Below are 19,178 nucleotides of genomic sequence, written 5' to 3'. Positions count from 1 at the left end.
CCCTGAACTGGTGGGGTTTCGAGGTTTGAACAAGCTTGTTTAAGCACCACGACCCTCAAAAATTCGAGGCCAGACTTGTCTGGAGGGAAACAACACCCCTTGTCTGACTTTGTTCGTTTTTTGCTACTAAGGCATCTCTGTCTAAAGGAAAGTGCCTTTAGTGGTCTCTCAGATTAAACAAGGTTAATTTTAATTTATTTCGATTTAAGAAAGCCCACAGCAGAGCTCATTTATAATACAGCTATTAGGAAAATGATGGATGCCCTCCTCTGGCTATCTGAGCTCCAACATAACGTTGGTCTGTTTGGTGTATTTCAAGGGAATAAATTATATCTGCTCAATATTAAGATCTGGGCGATAACAAGCTTCGATGTAATGACGTCTTACTGTTTACCCCTTTTTTGGCAAAGAGACATGTTTCAAAAATCATAGATTTATAGAAATGCTACTTGGAAGGCATTCTGGAACTAGTACAACTCATTTATTTCACAGATCAGGAACTGAGATAAAATAAAATCCTGAAGGCCGGGACTCATCCGCCCAGAGCCGGGTGGGCGGCACCGAAGCGCGCGCCCGCGAGGCCCGCTCCGTGCCCGTGAGTCAGGACGGCGGCGGCGGTGGTGGGGGTCTCGCCCCCCGGGGACCGGGTCATCAAGGTGGCACGCTCGCCCCGTCCCTGCCGCCGCTGGACCGGGTCATCAAGGTGGCACGCTCGCCCCGTCCCTGCCGCCGCTGACCTCGGGCTCTCGCGTGGGGGGCATCGAGGGGAGGACGCCGGGACGCAGGACGGGGGCGATGCCGCCGAGGCCGCGGTTTATCGCCTTTCATCGTGCACACTGCGTGGGCTGCTCTTGGATAATTAACAACGGTCAATGCGTTCAGAGCCCCCGCTGAATACAACTTGGGTTTTACGTTTGGGATCCCTTTGGTGTTCTGATGGCCAGATCTGCACCCTCCCTGAATGCTGCGTGCCACCCGATCTGCCGATTGCTGTTGTTTCTTCTGATCTTCACACTTATATTGTATTCTACCTTCTTGAATTTCAGCTGCCTTCTTCCGACGCGTCATGGAGAAGCTGTGTGGTTATCTTGTTATTCGTGCCCTGTAGGTGTCCAACCTAGTCGAGCTGAGTTCTGATTTTTAAGAAACCATCTTTTTCAGTGAAGATGAATTGCCTGATTGCTTCCATCCCTTTCCTTCCTTCCTCTGTTTATCGACTGTTAGTTATGTGAGTAGCACTGTGTGACATGCCAAAGAATATACAAATCAAACACAGAACACGGACTCTGCCCTATAGGAGCTCACAGTTTTGCTGGGAATAAGCTGTCCAAACGCAAATGGAATGACCGTATATCCTGATTTGCCTGGGACAGTTCAAAATGCTTGTTTTCCCAGTGCAGTGATTAACAGCGTCGTTTTCACTCTCAAGTGTCCCAGTTTGGGACACAAACGATAGAGTTCTCCTCCACACAAACCACGAATAGTAGAGCGCAGGGTTCAGGTTTATTGCTGGACTATGAAGAGTAACGTGCACTATGAGAACTGAGCGAAAGGGGAAGGCAGCGAAGGCTCGGGCAGCTGGACGGCCTCGTGGTAGAGGCGACGAGGCTTGGTTTAGAGAATGAATCGGATTTGTCTCCAGAGAGAGAGGAGAGGAGAGCACTGGGGCCTTGGGGAACGTGGCGTAACCCAGAGCCCGAGAAGAGTCTGTCACGCCTGAGGAACAATGTCGGCTGGGCTGCTTCGCCTGGGAGGAGCCCCGGGAAGCACAGCTGCCAGGTGAGAGACATCGAGTTACGAGAAGTCTGGAGAAGGCTGGAGTTGGGACTTGATTTAAAGGGCAAAGAGGGGTTAGGTAGGAAAATGTCACGAAATTTTGTTCAGCAAGTGTTACTTGGCTGTTAGTACACAGTACGGACGAGAAGGGTAAACTGAGGCACAGGGAGGCTATTTAGAGTGTTTTATGGTGATGGATGTTTAAATAGACTTGTCATGGTGATCGCTTCGAAATATACACAAATATCAAATCACTATGCTGCATACCCAAAGCTAATATAATACGTCGATTATATTTCAAGAGAAGTTTTTTGCAGAACTTCTGGGACAAGGTGATGCACAGGTGGACCAGGATGGTGTGACAGAAGGTGACGGGCAATGCGTGAGCGAGGCAGGTCAGAGAGGGTCGACGGGGCCGGGGTGAGTGGGGTCAGTGGCAAAGGAAAAAAAGGCATCGGTGGTGATCCCGAGCCTTCGAGCTTGCCGAGGAGGAGAATGTGGACGTTTCTGTCAAAAATAATGTGGTTGTGATTTAAAATAAAGTGGGCGTTAATGTTAGAAGCCCTGTGTCACCAGTCAAGTGATACAATTTGTGCATAAGTTGGACCACACTGGACTCTAGACAGAGGCCGGGCCAGGCCTCAAGCCCTGCGATGAACTTGGAATGCCCTGCATGTCCTCGTCCCCACTGCTCTGGACTTCGGCCTGAATTTCCAAGCGGGGTTTGGCCCCCACCTAGTTGTGCATGGCCACGCCGATTCAAAGTGGTGTGCGTGGTCACGAAGAGGTGGCGGGGAGGGGCGTACTTAAAATAACCAAGATGGGATTTACTCCGGGATGAAGGGAGGTGAAGGGTCTGAGAAGCACCAGGAGTCGGCCGTGGGCCAGAGCCAGAGGCGAGAAAGAACCCGGAAATGGTCACCGGAACAGCAGCTTTGACTGCAGGGAGGGCAGTCAGGGGATGCCCTGACTTTCCTAGAGACTCATCTCTCTCTTCTAGGTGCTTCTAACAGGATAGGTGCAGCCATGCTCGCTCTTATACAAAGATGTCTTCAAGGCAGCCAGAATCAATGGGGCTTTCAGCTCAATGCTAAGTGATGGCCTATGGATTTTTAAGGGGTTTTCGTAATAGCTGATGCATATCCTTACTTTTTTTGTGGGTTTACCATTAGTCCATAGTTCTACGGTGACTGCAAATGTTCCATGATAATTTGCATACACACTTTTAGGGCAGAAATACAAGCAAATTTCAATTTTTGAGTCTCTCAGACTTCTGATGCATTCCTTGTATGAGATACTCAAAACTTGTGGGATTGAAACATTTGCCAGATTACTGGCACCAGCTACAGGTCTAGGAGGAAAGCTATGAGAAATGTAATTTGGCCGATTCTGGACATATTATACAATTCTGCTTCCCTATGATGCAAAAGGAAATAGGAGAGGTGTGGCATTACCTTAGGATGCCGGTGAGCATCTTAGATCGGCCAAACGATGCAGGGACTTAAAGGGAAAGGAGACGCTGCTTGCTGTGTTCTGGGCCAAGGCTCGCACATGTGCTGCCATCGTGCAAATCACACAGGTGTCCCTGCTCCGGGGCACTGTGCCTGCTTCTGCCAGAAAACTGTCACAATAAATACACACACCGACAGTGTCACAACGGGAAGGTCGCCCACAATGTGCGAGGCACAGTCACGCTGTAGTGGCCCTGTCCGTGCTACAGAAATGTCTCTTTTGACAGGAGGCTGCTTTTGCCAACCGTAACGGTGCTGTTACAATGCAGGTTTTGTAAGAATTCAGTACCTGGGAGTTAGAGTTGAATTCTTGCAAGTTAACCCACAACCGGTTCCCGTCCATCATATGATAGGCTAAAGAAAGATCAATAAAAGCCACAACTTTTTTCTTAACAAATTTCTCCATATCTCCATTTGCTCCTTATGTAGCAAGAAGATGGATCTATTATTTTGAGGAAGATAAAATTCCTTTTTTTGAGCTTAGGGAAGACCAATTTGACAGAACAGAGACAGTCTTTCAACTCGCTGTGGCCCCAACCTCAAAGGTTCAGGTTCATTAGGTCTGGGATGGGGACTAGGAAACTTCAAGAAGCCACTTTAAGAAGCATCGTTCTGGCTGAAAGCCCCTGGCGGGAACTATATTTGAGTCCATTTCATTGGCATTCACATTTACAAGTTTAACACTTAAACAGGTTGGTAAGGACTCTTGGTCCATCACTTAGAATAGACTTTATTAAACTTATTCCATGGTTAGCCTTTTTCACTCCCTTTGCATTTGATACACTGCTCATTTTCAAGGTCTAGTTCAGATGTCGCCTACTCTGTGAGGCTTTCTCTTAGGAGGATTTCCATCCTCTTTCCCCCTCCGTTCAGTAACGGGCACTCGACATTCACTTTACCCTGCCTGGGAGTCTGCTTCTGTGTTGGGGCTCATTGTTTACATGTCATAGATCGCACACTCCTTCAGGCCAGGGGCCACGCCTCACTTATCTGTACGCCACCAGCTCCTGACTCTCAGTGGGCGGGCAAGAAACGCCAGTGTTGTGAACAGAAATTTCAAGCTGAGGATTTAAGTTTGCGAGGTCCACGAATACACTGTGAACGCTCTGGCGTTCTCGTGACTCATACAGTATCGGAACGGCATCCGACGCCTGGTCTTCTGTATCACATGGTTTGGCGAAGAGAGGTGCCCAAACGTGCAGTCGGCGGGGAGCCTGGCCAGGAACGTGTGAGAACGGAGAGTCCGCTTTCTTCGGGCTGTCGCGATAAGGCTGAGTGGAAAACCGCGGGGCGTTTGTTTGGCGATCCACCTGTCAGGGTTGCGCCGACGTCTGGAACGCCTTCCATCCACCTTGGTGAAGTTGGCAGTTACCCAGTCACTTCCTGGCAAGGCACAGCAGGTGTGTCTGAAACCAGGACCCTCGTGTGACATAACAGAAAGAATCATTTTCAGCCCCGGAGGTTCAGAGGATGAGGGCCGCTGGCACATGCTACCTTCTCGTTTGCCCCAGGAGAGAAGTCGGACAGCCTTCGGAAAGCGGGGTGCGCTTCGGGAACCGTGGAAGGAGGCCGCTTCACAGGAGGGCTGTCCGATGCCGCCCTGGCAGGTCGTGCAAGCCTCGGTTAGGATCAGGAGCTGGATGGCATTGCTCTTCAAGGTGGCCTGAAAACGACCCACGTTGGTCACCTGCAGGCGCCTGCTCAAAAGTCGGGTTTCTGGTGCTACTTTCCATCTGTGGAATCAATCTCTGACGACGGGACCCACGAATCTGGATTTTGGACCAAGAGCTCAGGTAATTCTGATGCACATTAGAGTACGGGAATTACTGTGAAAGGGGCCGAACTCATGACGCTCTTCGCAGTGAATGGCCAAGATGCGACATCGCCTGTCTGTGTCTGGACCGCCGTAACAAGTGGGGAGACACAAGCAGCGACAACTAGGTGGCAGCTACAAACAGAGCCGAGAGGCAAACGATGTATCTCCCGCCATTATCTAGTTGTCATATGTGACTTCGTTGTTACATATTATGCATTTCTGTCCTGTTTTAAGCTGATCTTATATGTAAAAATATGGACAGAGAAGTTGACAATGATTATTCATTTTCCAAAAGGATCCTTGAATTAAAGCATTCATCGGTGGGTTCCAACTGCCAAACACTTAAGCTAGAATCTAATTTACATCCTTTGAGAGACTGCTTACATGCAAGGTGACTTTCGAGCTCTTCTTTGGCAGGCCTCTGCCCTGGAAGAGCCTCAGAAGTGTCTCTTTCCCTTGGGAAGAAATCACACCTCTGTTTTGCGCCCTGGTTCTCACTGTCTTCAATGGCAGCCCTGCCCTCGAAGCTAGTAAATAAACTGGAGTGCAGCTGTACTTCACCCCCAAATTCACTGAGTATGCTTTGCACACACAACCACCCACTGGTCACTTTAAATAATTAGTATGTCAGCCTTCCCAGTGGAATTTATAAGGAATTCCAAATGCTAAATTTTAAGATAGAAGCTTAAAGTTGGGACACCTTTCTCTCTCCCTTTTCAAATATTCCTCATAAAAGGAAGGAGGTGTGCAAGGCAGTGGCTTTGGGGTCGGAGGGACCTGGGGTTAGAGCCATCCTGCCCGACCCCTCACTAGCAGTTTAAGCTAAGTCAGTTTACTTAATTTCTCATAGCCTCGATTTTCTCTCCTATAAGTGAGAGTAAAATCATCAACATCGTAAGGGTATTCAAATACAAGCTGATAGTTCAGCTTTGTTCTTACAGATGGTTCTAAGAAAACCCAGAAGTTACTATCAAGCAATAAATAATAAATCAGATGTAAATTATACTCCCAGCCATTTAAGTCTATGTGAGATCAAACAGAAAACAGCTATTCAATTTTCTTGATTAAATTCCAAGGAAATGAATGATGATGTACAATAAAAATGGAAGATAAAGGTATTCTGATATGACAAATATAGACCCTGCAAGTCTCTAGAGCTGCTGGGAAGAATTCAGAAATGTTGGTGGTCGGTTTAGCACAGCCTGTGAAAGGGGGGTGTCAAATGCACCTTCTAATTGTATAAGCAGCACAGTCCAGTTTTTGGGGCGCCACCAACCAAGGAGTCCTGGAGCTGTTGTAGTCCTTGGTGTCTGTCTTGGTGGACCGTCGCCCTGACTACCCCCCAGGAGAGCGGCAGTGTGTGTGGCGAGCACGTGGTGCCTGGAGTAAAATTAAGAGCAGTCGACTGGTTCTCACTTGACAGGCATAGGTAACTTCCCTTGAATGCAAGAGGATTGAAGAACCTGTACAGTCTGATAGTAACAAGACTTTCTCAGCCCATCACTACGAAGCTGAATTAAAAATCACCGCCCGAGTCCTAAAAGTGGCTTTGAGGCAACTACATTTTCTGAAGAGCATTCAGAGAGAGATCCAACGATTCTGTCCATAGTCGGACGGCTCTCACTGAGTCGCACGCCTGGTCTCCTGGTGTGTGATACCAAGACCCGGATGGTCTTCGGCGGGCACAGCCTGACGGGAGGAGGGCACAACGGGGTGCTAGCCTCCACTCCATGTGAAATCTGCTCTGACTCAAATCCAAGATGCTACGCTATCCTCAGCGCCGAGACCCAAGACCACACATTGCTTCTCTGAGTCAAACTCAAAGTGTCCAGGTGTGTCTCTAACTAAGGATCCTTGGGTCATACCTACAAATGGATTTTTGATGAATTATCAGTTAAGTGTGAGCTACCATAAAGCAGATAAGACTGTGAAAGAATGTGATCTCTACGAAGAAGCTTATATTTTATTTTCAAGGTACTGTTATGGGGAATATTAATTATCACTACAAAGAGCTTTGTTAATAATCACACAATAAAATCTTTCCTTTTTCAGTCTATTTCTGTTCCTATTTTTAAGCCCTTTACAGGTTTTTATTCACCTTTTCCCCATTGTTGTCTTAACTAACGTAATCACTTTGAACAAAATCCAGACCCCACTGTTATTTTTACCTCTAAGATTTTATAAAATCAACCAGTCTTCGTATATTCCTAGGTTGTAGAACTTTTCACGTTAATGCGGTATTGGTGCACTATCCCTTAAAGGACAGAGAAGACTAAATATTTAAAATCTGCAGAATCTTTTCAAAGTATGTGATAGACAGCAGAAACGTGAGTAGCCTTGCTACTATTATGTAGAAAGAAACCATTTTATCACTTTCCCAGATTACTCAAAGGACCTGGGTTAGGGAAATAAATTTCTCTATTTTATCTCTACCAGTAGCAAGAAAAATAGGAATATAGTTATTCTAAAAGACTTTCAATTAATAGCTAATTCCAAAAACCACTTTCATGGTAGTATGTGGGTTAATAAACTTTTAGTGAGTGAAAGTATGAGGTGTAAAGGAAGAAAGTATTAGGAAATTAAAAGAAGAGTATTCAAATTTATATTCAAATTTGGTTTCCGTTTTTTTTTACTATCACTGGCATTTTATTAACCGCAAAGAAATTTATAACATTTGGCATTGATCATTCCAAATGAGTTGTGAGAAGATACGGGGACGGATGTGTTTTTACTAGACCCATCAGGGCGACAAACTAAGACCAAAGACAAGATGAAAAATAAAAGCCTATATCTATTCACTCACCCAACGCATATTTATGAAAACGCTACTCTGTGTAAAGTTCTCAGTAAAGTACGACGGGTAATAAAACATGTTTAAGACAAAGCTTGTCCTCAAGGTGCTTATGAGAAGTTATCAATAAATCAGGAAAAATGTCGGCTGACCAGTATGAAGAGAATGTTCTTATAAGAAAGACAAACCTGGTACCACATTCATACTTTAAATAAAGATTATAGGAAAGTACACAATAACCTCTGAAGAGTGGAATTATGGAGGCCTTTCGGCTTTCTATACTTTTTATATGGTTTGGAATTTTTACAAGAATATATTATTTTTGTAATCAGGAAAAAAAATAAAAATGTCCATGAATAAACACTGCCATCAAACAAGTGAATATACAATATTTGTTGATTTCGGTTGTTTGTGGCTTGTGGGTAGATTTGTCTTATAGTTATTTTGTGGTTCTGAAAGAATTTTAATGCAGATTTAATTCAACAGAATAAGAAGTGTATAGAAAATTTGAGTTCTTTCATTTGAATAATCTGCTTTATTATGTGCTGGGAGCAGAAGACTAATTGCTGTATTTATTTCTAGCAAAAGAGTAGGGCCGTGAAGAATTAAGGCGTCGTCCCTATTTCTGTGTGCGAGACACTTTTTCAAACTATTGTATAACGTCCAGTCTAGACTGAAAACAGTAGAATAAACCCATATCGGCCTACTTGTGATGATACATTTCAGTACCATCTATTATTAGGGTAACTCTTCTATTGTTATTAAATTGGAACATGGTCATTTATGGTTCCCCAATTTCTAGACACTTTCATAATCTTAATATACTGTCCTGAAAAAAAAAAAAAGAAAATTAAAACAAATCCTGGCTGCTTTTCAGTGTGCTTAAAAGCTTCGGCCATGAAAAGTACCATCAGCCTTGACCTTCATGTCTCCAGAAGGCCCAGCCATATTTAATCGGAATGGGACCCTTCTTCACTTCAGCAAGTCCTAGTTACATCATTGACCATTTTTCAAATTCTGTAATCTTGTTTTTAGTGTCACTTCAGGCTGAATCATTCTTTTCAGAAATGACACCGACTGTGATATCTCTGTAGCTTTTCTTATTTAGTACAACTCAGCTGTCGCTTTAAGTGAAAAAAATTCTGCTGGGGAATGAAACACTCTCTGCTAATGAAGGCTTGTGTCCCGCTGGCCAGGAACAAAGGGTGTCTGGGACTCGCCGACGCCATTTAAAAATCATATTATTTTGTAAAGTCAATCGTGGGTTTCCAAGTACCCTTGAGAGCACTATTAAGTTCATCTGCTCCCTCTGCAGGATAACGGGGTCCAGGGTGGGAGGGAGACTCTGCGTCCAGTCCCTGTCCTCGAGCCCACAACACAGGAACTGAGGCAGTGAGGAGCTTCCTGGCCAGTATCGCTAAGTGACTAAAGGCCTGATCCGCAATTTCATCTTTCTGTAAGTTGTGTTCACATTTGAGAATTCATTTATATTCTTTTGGAAATAACACTCACATACGTCTATTCCCTAAAACAACATTTATCAGAGTCTAAGTAAGGACATTTTAAAATTAAGAGATCGGTCTGGGATGCGACACTGGACGTCTGTGAAGATCTACGCACAGACGCACCTGCCTGGCTACTGTGACGCAGTGGCGATTCAGACCCAGGTTCACAGGCGTTACGGGGGAGGCTCCCGTGGTCTCTGCACGTGACCGGCACAAGCCCGTGTCACAGAGCCAGGGAAGCAGGGGCGGCCGGGGGTGTGTGGGGATGCACAGGGTTTGGCTTCACGGAGGGTTCGCTTACATTTAAAATGTCTTTAGAAGCAATGACCTGCTAACACAATGGCTGACCTACGGAAAGAACTGTTTTACTTTCTTTTTTTTTTTTTAAAAAAAGCATCATAGCTTTATTCTTATTTATGACTACAAATTTAAGTCGAAATCATATTTTGATGAAATTCTTAGAAATTACCGAGAGGAAAAATACCTTCACTTTTAAAATCAATTAAGAAAAACTTCTTTTTGGTTCTGCAGCAGATCAAACTGGCTCTTAAATTATGGTATTAGCAAATGAACATCACCTCGTAATACCGAATTCTAGTGGTATTTGGGGTGGTGAGTTACAGAGCCCACACCCAAAAGCCATGGGTAAATTGCCAACGGCCAATTAAATGCGCCTCTCCTCAGTTTACTACAATTTCAGCGGCATCTTTACGGAATGAAGCAAAGCTCGACAGAGAACCCATAAAATGAAATGATGCAGACCAACCTTTTATTGCACCCACAATATTTTGGTCTAGTCCTTTCCGGTTGTCATTGAGTCCTCTTTTCCTCTTCCCATTGGGTAAGGAGTTAGCCAAAGTCTTGTCATCAAAAAACGCACACACCAGTTTTCTAAACAGAAGGCTTCCTGAGCGAGTGTAGTTTGACAATATAGAGTCCAGCTGAGATTTAGGCATAAACACATCAAAGCCTTCAGCAAGTTGCACTTCTGGCTACCAAAAGAACATAAATATTTCATTAAAAGCAAGATTTGAAGCATTTGACTTTGGGCATATGTGCGACAAAACAAACAAACAAACAAAAAACATCACTAGGAATGTCCGCAGCCTGCAAAGCATACAGCCTCAGGTTCGTGTGCCAGCATTTGCCATTTACAAAACCAACTACTCGTTAGAATTCACAAAACAAGAGGCTCCCCTGCCAATGTTGTCTCGTCAACACCAATGGAAAGGAGAACGCTGAAAAAGCTGGATAATCATAAAATCATATAATTTTAAAACCAGAGGAGACTTTGGGTGAAACGCCTTCATTTTTTTAAATGAAGGAACTCAGGCCCAAATAACTTAAAAATAACTTAAATCTAATCAGGACATTACAATGGCCAGATCACTTTCTCCTACAATAAACAATTTAATTTCATTTGCCTAAGGACAAAAATATGGGATTCCCCCACAGGTCTCACACTTTTTGTGCTAGGCCAGTGGTTTTTACCTGTGGAACTGTATTTTTTTTTTCTCTAATGAAAACTTCTGTAAACTAATACATAAAATAAAGATGACGAGAAGGTGCCCCAGGCAAGGTTAAACCTACCCCGACCCCTACTTTGGGGAGGAATCTGAAGTTATACCCCAGAGCACCCCTGGAAAACCGAGGCACCAGTCACAGCCCCTCCCTGTCATGGACTTCATGACTGGGACGCGGGATCGGACCTGAGGGGTGCCTTCCAGCTTGGACGCCACCGTATACGCTCACACACTGACAACACACTCTGTCATTGGGCCGTGGATGTTTCCAACTCGCCTTGTCATCTTTCCACCCAGCTCACATCATGTTCTTTTCAAAGCCTTTCCTAACTCCTTCCTTCTGAAGCGTGTGGCTGGGCGCTCTTGGTCACTGCTGTTTATTGGACAAGCTTATTTGACTGTATTTGTTATACTGTATTGTCATCATTGGTTACATTGGATCCCTTCCTGACGCCTGGAAATCAGACTTTGTACCTCTAGGGCCTGGCACATAGTAGGCACTCAATAAATTCTTGCTATATAGATAAAAGTTCTTAGTCATAATCTAAATCGCCATTTACTGTTATCATAACATGACTTTAAAATAATAACTTTAATAGGAAGAAATGCAATTGGTAAACTTTTTCATTAGGAAAAAAAGGTCAGAAGAAAGCCTCACTTAAGTAAGATGTGCTTTAAAAGCTTATTCTTGGTAACAATATTTATCACTCTGCAAACCTGGCGTTACTTTAGATTTCTGAAATCATATTAGAAATATGAGGACTCGGGATTAGTTTTTCTCCTGCAGAGAATAGGAATGATTACTTTGTCCGGTTGCTTCTCAGAATGCCTGGCACACTATGTTCAGAGTGGGGCGGCCTTAAATTATTCAGATGGCGCGGGGAGGAGTCTGGACGCCGTCCCTCCCCGGCGGAATTCTCGACGGGATGGTGCAGAAAGTCATCCCCTGCCTCCGCTTCGCTGTGCCAGGCAGCTCGCGGTCTCTGAGTGCTTGGTGAATATCACCGCGAACACAGTGCTGTCGGGTCATCGCTGCTGGCAAAGGGCGGCGGAGGCGGCGGGCGCGCGCCAGGGGCTGGTCCCCGCCCCCCCCCCCCACCCCCCCCGACCCCCCTCGACCCCCCCCCCCCCCCCCCGGCTCCCGGAACAGAAGCCGGCGCGCGCCGGGTCCGCGCTGCACGCTTGCTGAATGAGACAACGCGGAAATATCAGGAGTGAAAGGGTTTTACCGTCGTAATCTAAGATGAAGTTTTCTATTCATTACCAGATTTTATTTGGGACACCCTATATCTCCATTTAGACCTTCTCTTCTAGATGAACTGATCACAGATTTTTGCCAAGTGCTTCTATATTATGTGAAAGCCATGAAAAAAACCAGTTGCTGTCTACGGAAGCAGCCACTCACAGCTACTTGAGAGTCTAGGGACGTAGAGAAGCTTTTTCAATGAGCAAAAGAGGAAAGGGAAAGACACCGACCTGTCTCACTCACATATCTCCGCTGGGTCCTGACACCATCGCACAGGTAGATGCTCAGCACTTGGCCACCTGGCCGGAGACTCCCGGAACCTCCCCTTGGACTCCCTGGGCCCCTGACCTGCACTAGCCACAGGCAAAACTGGCCACGCCTTCCTCACACACTCATAGTATTTACTATGAGCTACATTTATAGTCCTTCTCACACTGTATTTGTTTAGTCAGTTGGCTGTATTTCTCATCAGGATGCGCACTACTTTGTATTCAGGGTGCCAAACGCCCAGTTAGCGCCCAATAGATATTTGTCAGAATATACAAAACGTGATGCAGGAACTCAGTCGAGACGACTAGCACTGACTCAGAGATCTTTTGTCCCTGCGTAAATGAGGGAGTGGGTTGGAAAGTCTGCGTGCAGTGCTTCGGTACCCCAGGCCTGTAACAGGACCTGTGCTGACTCAAGGAGCTGAGTTCCCAGGAGACAGGGACCTGCAACACGTGTTTATGAAGCACCCTCTGTGTGTGAGGAGTCTGGAGTCAGGCTTGGGAGATGAGACGTTCACACAAACACCTACCCCACAAAGGGAAAGTGATGGCTGCTCTGGCAGAGGCGCAGCGCCTCCGGCTGCATGTGGCCGGTGAGGGGCGAAGGCTCAGGAGGGGGAGGGCCCCGAGGTAGGATTTAAGAGACGGAGCTGCGATTGCTGCTTCTGACGTCTGCGGTGACTCCTGAAACTAACTACCTAGAGGCTCCTGGGGTTTCTGTGGCGCTGGGACTCACTGCGGAATGGCCACAGAATCTCGACTTCCGAGATGCTATCCCGAAGCAGAAGCTGCCGGCGTTCCCTGCTCCGCTTCCGAGGGCCGGCAAAATACCACTCTGAAGCATTCTCTCTGGATCGCGGGACACAGACTGGCCCGGGTAGGCGCCCCTGACGAGGGGGTCAGTTTCGTGAGTTGGGGAAGCAGCACGAGCAGAGCTGACTAAGCTCTGTCCCTTTCCCGTTATTCACGTCCTTTCCCTTAGGCAGGTTTCTTAGCTGGCAGTGGATGGGCACTAACGTTATACCTACAAGGTGCCATAAAGCAAACCAGTCCTTATAAACAAGAGAGGGCAGCTCTACTTTCTGAGATACAAAGAAAACGTAAGAGGTTAATCTCAAATTTTCATTACGAAACCTTTTTACTTACTCCATTTTATAAATATAACCATGTGGATTATCACCATGTAATGATCGACAACCTTGTACATATATTTAAAAACAGGTTAAACCTCTTTAATTGTATCACTGAGTCTCTTTTTGTTTACTGTCTCTAGTTTGAATGAGATCTCTCTGCTTCCTGACAATGGCTCTGATAGAAACCACCTCTATTCCAAATGAACAGCGTTTTAAAAACTTGATTGCCTCTGACAGTCACTCTTTGATACTTGCGCAAAAACAGATAGCTAGTGTGCTAAATACACATTTTATTGATTACTGAAGTAATCATATAGTCCATAAACTCCATCGAATACCGAGGAGCTTTAAATGATGACATGCAAAGTATGGGGCAGAATGTACGACATTTACAGTCGTCATAAGAGCTACGAGCCTGAATTCCCACTGTGGGTTTGGATTTTCACATGTCTCGCCTTGAGCTGGGTAGAGTTAGGGCGGGGCCAGCGCGTGGTCCCAGGACCCTGAACCTGCCGCTGGGCCCTGCCTGACTCCCCTCCACTGCGGTGTGGGCTCCCTCTGCTCGGAAGTACAGCTGGCCTTGGAACGGCAGAGTCTGAACCGCGCGGCTCCACTTACAAGTAAACACCTGTGCTGGTCTCAGGTCTCGGCCGGGAGTCCGCGGGTGCAGGGGGCTGACTGTGTGCACAGGTCTACGCCATTTCACACAGGGGACTTGAGCACTGGCGGATCTTTGAATCCATAGGGGGTCCTGGGACCAATACCCGGCGGACGCTGAGGGATATCAGTAGTTAAGTTTTGGGGAATCAAAAATAATACATGGACTTTCAACTGCACGGGGGTCAGTGACTCCCACCTGCCGCGTTGTTCGAAGGTCAACTGTAGTTGAGGTCAAGACTGAGCTTCAGGGGGAGGTCCCCTAACCAGGTAAATTAGAAGATTTTCTCCCTTAAGTTCCTATGAACATATCATGTGACTCCCCTGTATAATCTGAAGGAAAATATGCAAAACAGTTTAAAAGAGATCGTACAACTTAATCACAGAGGGGACATTTCTGATACAGGCTATTTTATATAAGGTACTGCTGATACCGAGTTTTAGTAAGACGTGTGGTCCTACATAGGTTAAAAGAGTGAAAAGTGCTAGCTAGACTCAGATATGCAATTGTAAATTAATAAATTATACACAAGAGTTTGCATACTTGACTGGCTAGCTAGTCAAGTTTCAGACTGGTTTAAGACTGAAACCTAGAAGAAGATTGCAGATAAAGAGGCAGGATTTTGTGGAATAAGACTAACTGATTCTGGAACGAAAACATGTAACGGAATTTATAAGAATGTCTAAAGCCTGTCAATTTAGTCTTTCTATTCACAATACTATCATATACATTGACTTCTATTCTCATTCAGTACTTTTTTAGCAGTATATTATAGATGTTTTAGGAAAATGAAATTTAGTTTTTAAGAGAATTTTAAAAATGCAAAAGCTCCTCATAACTGATTTTATTTTGCTCACAAATATGATCTGCTTCTGTCTGGGAAAAACAAATTGTTTCCTACAACTCAGGTCCACTCCAGGTGGACTGAGCAAGAATTGCTCTTAACCGTGTATTAAATGTTATTCCAAGATCGTGGCCAACGGGCAGAGTGGCCTCAAGAACACACTAGGTTGGGAGGCAGGCTCGCTCTGGTTGGTCCAGTTCCCACGGCTGTTAACAGCTCACACCAGGTGTGACATGGGACGCGGCAGAGCTGAGAAGCGCAGCGGCAATGAGGCAGGGTCTCCACGGCGGGCTCCTGTCAGGATTAATCCTGGAAGGCGCCTGTCGAAAAGTGTGTGCGGTCTATGTGCTAGCTTGTATTTAATTTAGAACAGGGTAAAATTACAAGAAGTCATTAAAGAGACAATCCTTTACAGATTTTCTGATAAAATTTTGGTGGGACTAAGAATTTAATGTTAGCAAAGACCATACAGCTGGGTTTCTTGGAAATTTAGTCATGCGCTTATACAACAAGACCCTCCAAAGTCTTGCAGAGATATCTTAAATTTTTTCCTTTCTCAGGTGGCAAATTAATGACTCTAGGACTGCAGCTGGATTTATGCTAAAGGTATCTGAGCCAAAACATTTAATACATAAGATTTTAACGACTGCAAGCTACTTCTTCCACCATAACTCACAGAAATTACGCCTCTAAGATGTTCAGCTCTGAGGGCCTGGCTGTCCAGGCAGAGGGGAGAGTCCTGCTCTCAGGCCCAGATGATGCTAGAGCTTAGGTCCTATGACAATCTAATCATTGTTTATTTGTTCCCTCATATACTCTTTGAAGGGCAAGGACTTTTCATTCATTTCAGTACGTCTGGGAACTGGTGCTATAATTAATACTATTTTCCACTTACTATATTCCAGGCCCTAGACAAACACACATTACATTGGAGTTTTGAACTTAATTCTCAACCTATGAAGTAACTATCATTATCCCCATTTGCAGATGTAAAAACTAAGGTTTCGGGAAATTAGATTACTTCGGAAGATCATCCAGCTAATAAGTGACGAGGTAAGGATCTGAACCCAGGCAGTCAGTGCTAGAACTTACACTAATAAGCATATTCTGCCCTGATTGCAATGTTCCAATGAATATACTTAAAAATAGCTTGCTTGACTAATTTGCTCTACTAGTTCCCAGTGGGTTATTTTATTTATTGGGCTTAGAAGAAGTTAGGAAAACAGATTCTGAATTCAGAAGCTATTTATGTTGAAAGCACTAATACACTTTAAATTATTTACTTGAAAAATGCCATAAATTAAGTATTAATGAAAGTATCTTAAATTGATGGATATCTATGGATCTATTTTCTGATAACTTCTGTGTATCAAGAATCACTAGAAAATATTCATAATCATTACACTAAATAGAAAAATATATTTTACCTTGTAAAAAAATATTTTAAAAAACTGATCTTACTGTTTCACCAAAGCCAAAAAACATGCCAAACGAGAAGCCACAACAATGAAGCAAACCTAAGCCATCTATGTATCTGCCCTGAAAAACACAAACCAATCTATCCAACTAAGTAGGAAAAAACAGCAACTGTAAAAAATTCCTGTCTTCCCTGAGTACTAGTAGAGTATTGGGTTGTGAACCCAATGAAGAAAGAATTAAACATTGTATTCAAAGCTGAAATATGGTTTTGGGTTTTGGCCTTTCTGTGTAATTTAGGTTTCAGTTTTATGTAATGTACTAATTTAAAATGGGTCAGATAATCCTGCCCCAAAAGAGAAATATTTCTGACCACTCTTTTTTAAAAAATGGCATCTATTCAGTTATATATACATGTAAGTTTACTTAAATATTCACATTTATCCCTATAACGGTACTCAGCTAGGACCGCTAAGGCTGAAAAAAGAACTGTTATTAACGTCGCAGGTACCAGTCAAAGTGCTTTGCACAGGTTACTCCACTGAACTCTTTCGGCACCCGCTGCGCGAGGTGAGCACCCTCGCTGTCCCCGTTCTACGGGCAGGACACTGAGGGGGGCCCAGGGACGCACAGCCGAGCCTCCAGCCCCGGCGGCCTGGCCTCAGAGCCTGTCCCCTTAAGCCATCGGGTTCTCCTCCGCCAGGGACTTCCAAGTAAAGAGCATACACGGCATTAGACTAACCTTTCCATTCCCTTTTCGTGTAATAATTGTCCCATGAACCGTTACTGGGCGTTAGGCACCGTTAAGAGCCGTGCTAGGACAGGTGCCGGCGTCCTTCGCTCAAGGATGAGGCCTCACTGCGGACCCGGCTGTGTGAGCTCGAGCAGGCTGCCTGAGTCCTTTACGCCACAGTTTCCTCATCTATAAAGCGAGGATACTAATCATGCCTCAAAGAGTTAAGGATGAAATGTGTGAAAAATTGTTTAGCAAAGGATAGCACACTAATGTTATTATTATCATATAGTCCCTGCCCTTGAGAAGCTAGAGAGGAGAGAGGGGAAATCATGTAAATAGCTACAAACCAGTACAGAAAGTTCTATAGAGGAGGACTGTTGAAATTATACGGCTGCTTTCGGGGAGGGGCTGGCGGTGCAGAGAGGAATAACAAGAATGAGACAATGGGAGTTGAGCTGAGGAGAGAGTTCTGACTAAAGCCAAGTCCTAGACCCAAAGTTTCATAAGTTCATTTGGTATATTGTGCTTGATGCAAATGAAGATACTTCATTATTTGCAGACTAAATAACATTTATTGAGTACCTTTTATGTGCCAGACACCGCAATAGGATTTTCCCACATGCTCTATATTGTTTAGTTTATGATACTCTGAGGCACTGACATTGTAGCTGGTTTTGATCAGAGCTCACTGTTTTCCCGCCTTTGAGCACAGATAATCATTATCAGAGGTCTACCTGCAACGATCCACAGCCCTATGTGGGCCCTTCCGTTTGTGTTTATGCATAGATATACAAATTTGTATTTGGGTGACTCCAAAGGTCACAGCATAAAAAAAGATAACTTTATACACTGTGAATTTTTAAAAATTTACAGTATTTTTTTTTTTTTTACATTTAAAAAAGCAACAAAGCCTCGGTTTTAGGTGTCATTTTTTCATTGCTTGTAACTCTAATCTTTCTCCTGACCTCTGTGCTCCAAATGTCTAATGAACATTCTAAACTTACTTTTACTTCCCATCCAGAGCTGAAGGCTGCTTCTGCTCTTTCTTTCCCTTCCTCAGTTAAAGAAGTCAGTGCCACGCGGTAACCAAGCTAGTTTTCCAAGACAGGGATTTGGGGGTTACTTTCCAGTGAGTCACCACGTCCTCTGTGTGGGCGCCTCCTAAACGTCTCTCATTTCTTTCTCTTTAGGCTCATTACTCACGCACGGACCCTCCTAATCTCTCGTGTGGCTGACTATCATCTTCTGCCTAGTCTCTTTATCTCTAGTATCTTCCTTTCATCTGTCATCCACAAGGCTGCTCTAGTTTGCGTTCTAAAGCACAGGTATGATTATTCCTCCACGTGAAATGTGCAACGATCCCCCCCAGCACCCAGAGATACAGGCCAAGAGTCTTGGCCTGGTGTAACAGGGCTTTCAGTATCTGGCCCTGTTCTACTTTTACATGATCATCTGCTACCGGCTGTTCTAGCAATACTGGACCACTTGGTCTATCCTACAACTTTGGACCTAATTTTCAGGGTCCCTCTTTAAATATACAAATTGCATGCCCTTATATACATCCAACTATATTTTATAGAAAAGTTTATTAAATATTATTAAATATTTTCTGTTTTCTCCTCTGGACTTCCACCAAATTTTAAAGGGCTCCTGCCTAAAAAATAATAAAACCAGCCAAATTTGAATGCCTTAGCATTGATGGTCCTATCACCTAAGGAAGTTAGTCTCCCCTCCCGGGGCCTGCACAGGCCAGCCTCGTGAATGCCAGCGAACGGTCTGTGGACAAAACTCCTTTATCCTGTGATGGGACTCATTGCATGGTCCTCTAGGTGCAGTTAGTTTCTGCTGACTAGATGAATCAGATGGCATATCAGCTGGACATTGTAAAGATAATATCCATACATACTGTTTTGCTTTTCTGTAGAAGTCTGCTATTCTTCCATCAAGGTAACAA

At 44.6% G+C, this 19,178-nt stretch overlaps 1 protein-coding gene across 8 annotated transcripts in view; it reads right to left on the bottom strand.

The window, feature by feature from the left end:
• BEND7 (BEN domain containing 7) overlaps positions 1-19,178 on the bottom strand; it is a 75,254-nt gene that overhangs the window by 22,995 nt on the left and 33,081 nt on the right. For all 8 annotated transcript variants that reach the window (XR_004953147.1, XM_016134411.2, XM_016134412.2 and 5 more), the window contains one exon: positions 10,166-10,391. Coding sequence is in view for 7 of the 8 variants with exons in the window: in XM_016134411.2 (XP_015989897.1) it covers positions 10,166-10,391 (226 nt within the window). In the remaining variant the exon portion in view is untranslated. The remainder of the gene's footprint in view (positions 1-10,165; positions 10,392-19,178) is intronic.

Source organism: Rousettus aegyptiacus, unplaced genomic scaffold (assembly GCF_014176215.1).
Source record: "Rousettus aegyptiacus isolate mRouAeg1 unplaced genomic scaffold, mRouAeg1.p scaffold_m13_p_10, whole genome shotgun sequence".
Classification (NCBI taxonomy): domain Eukaryota; kingdom Metazoa; phylum Chordata; class Mammalia; order Chiroptera; family Pteropodidae; genus Rousettus; species Rousettus aegyptiacus.
Note: the sequence above shows the minus strand (reverse complement) of the source record. Positions and strands in the feature narration are given on the sequence as shown.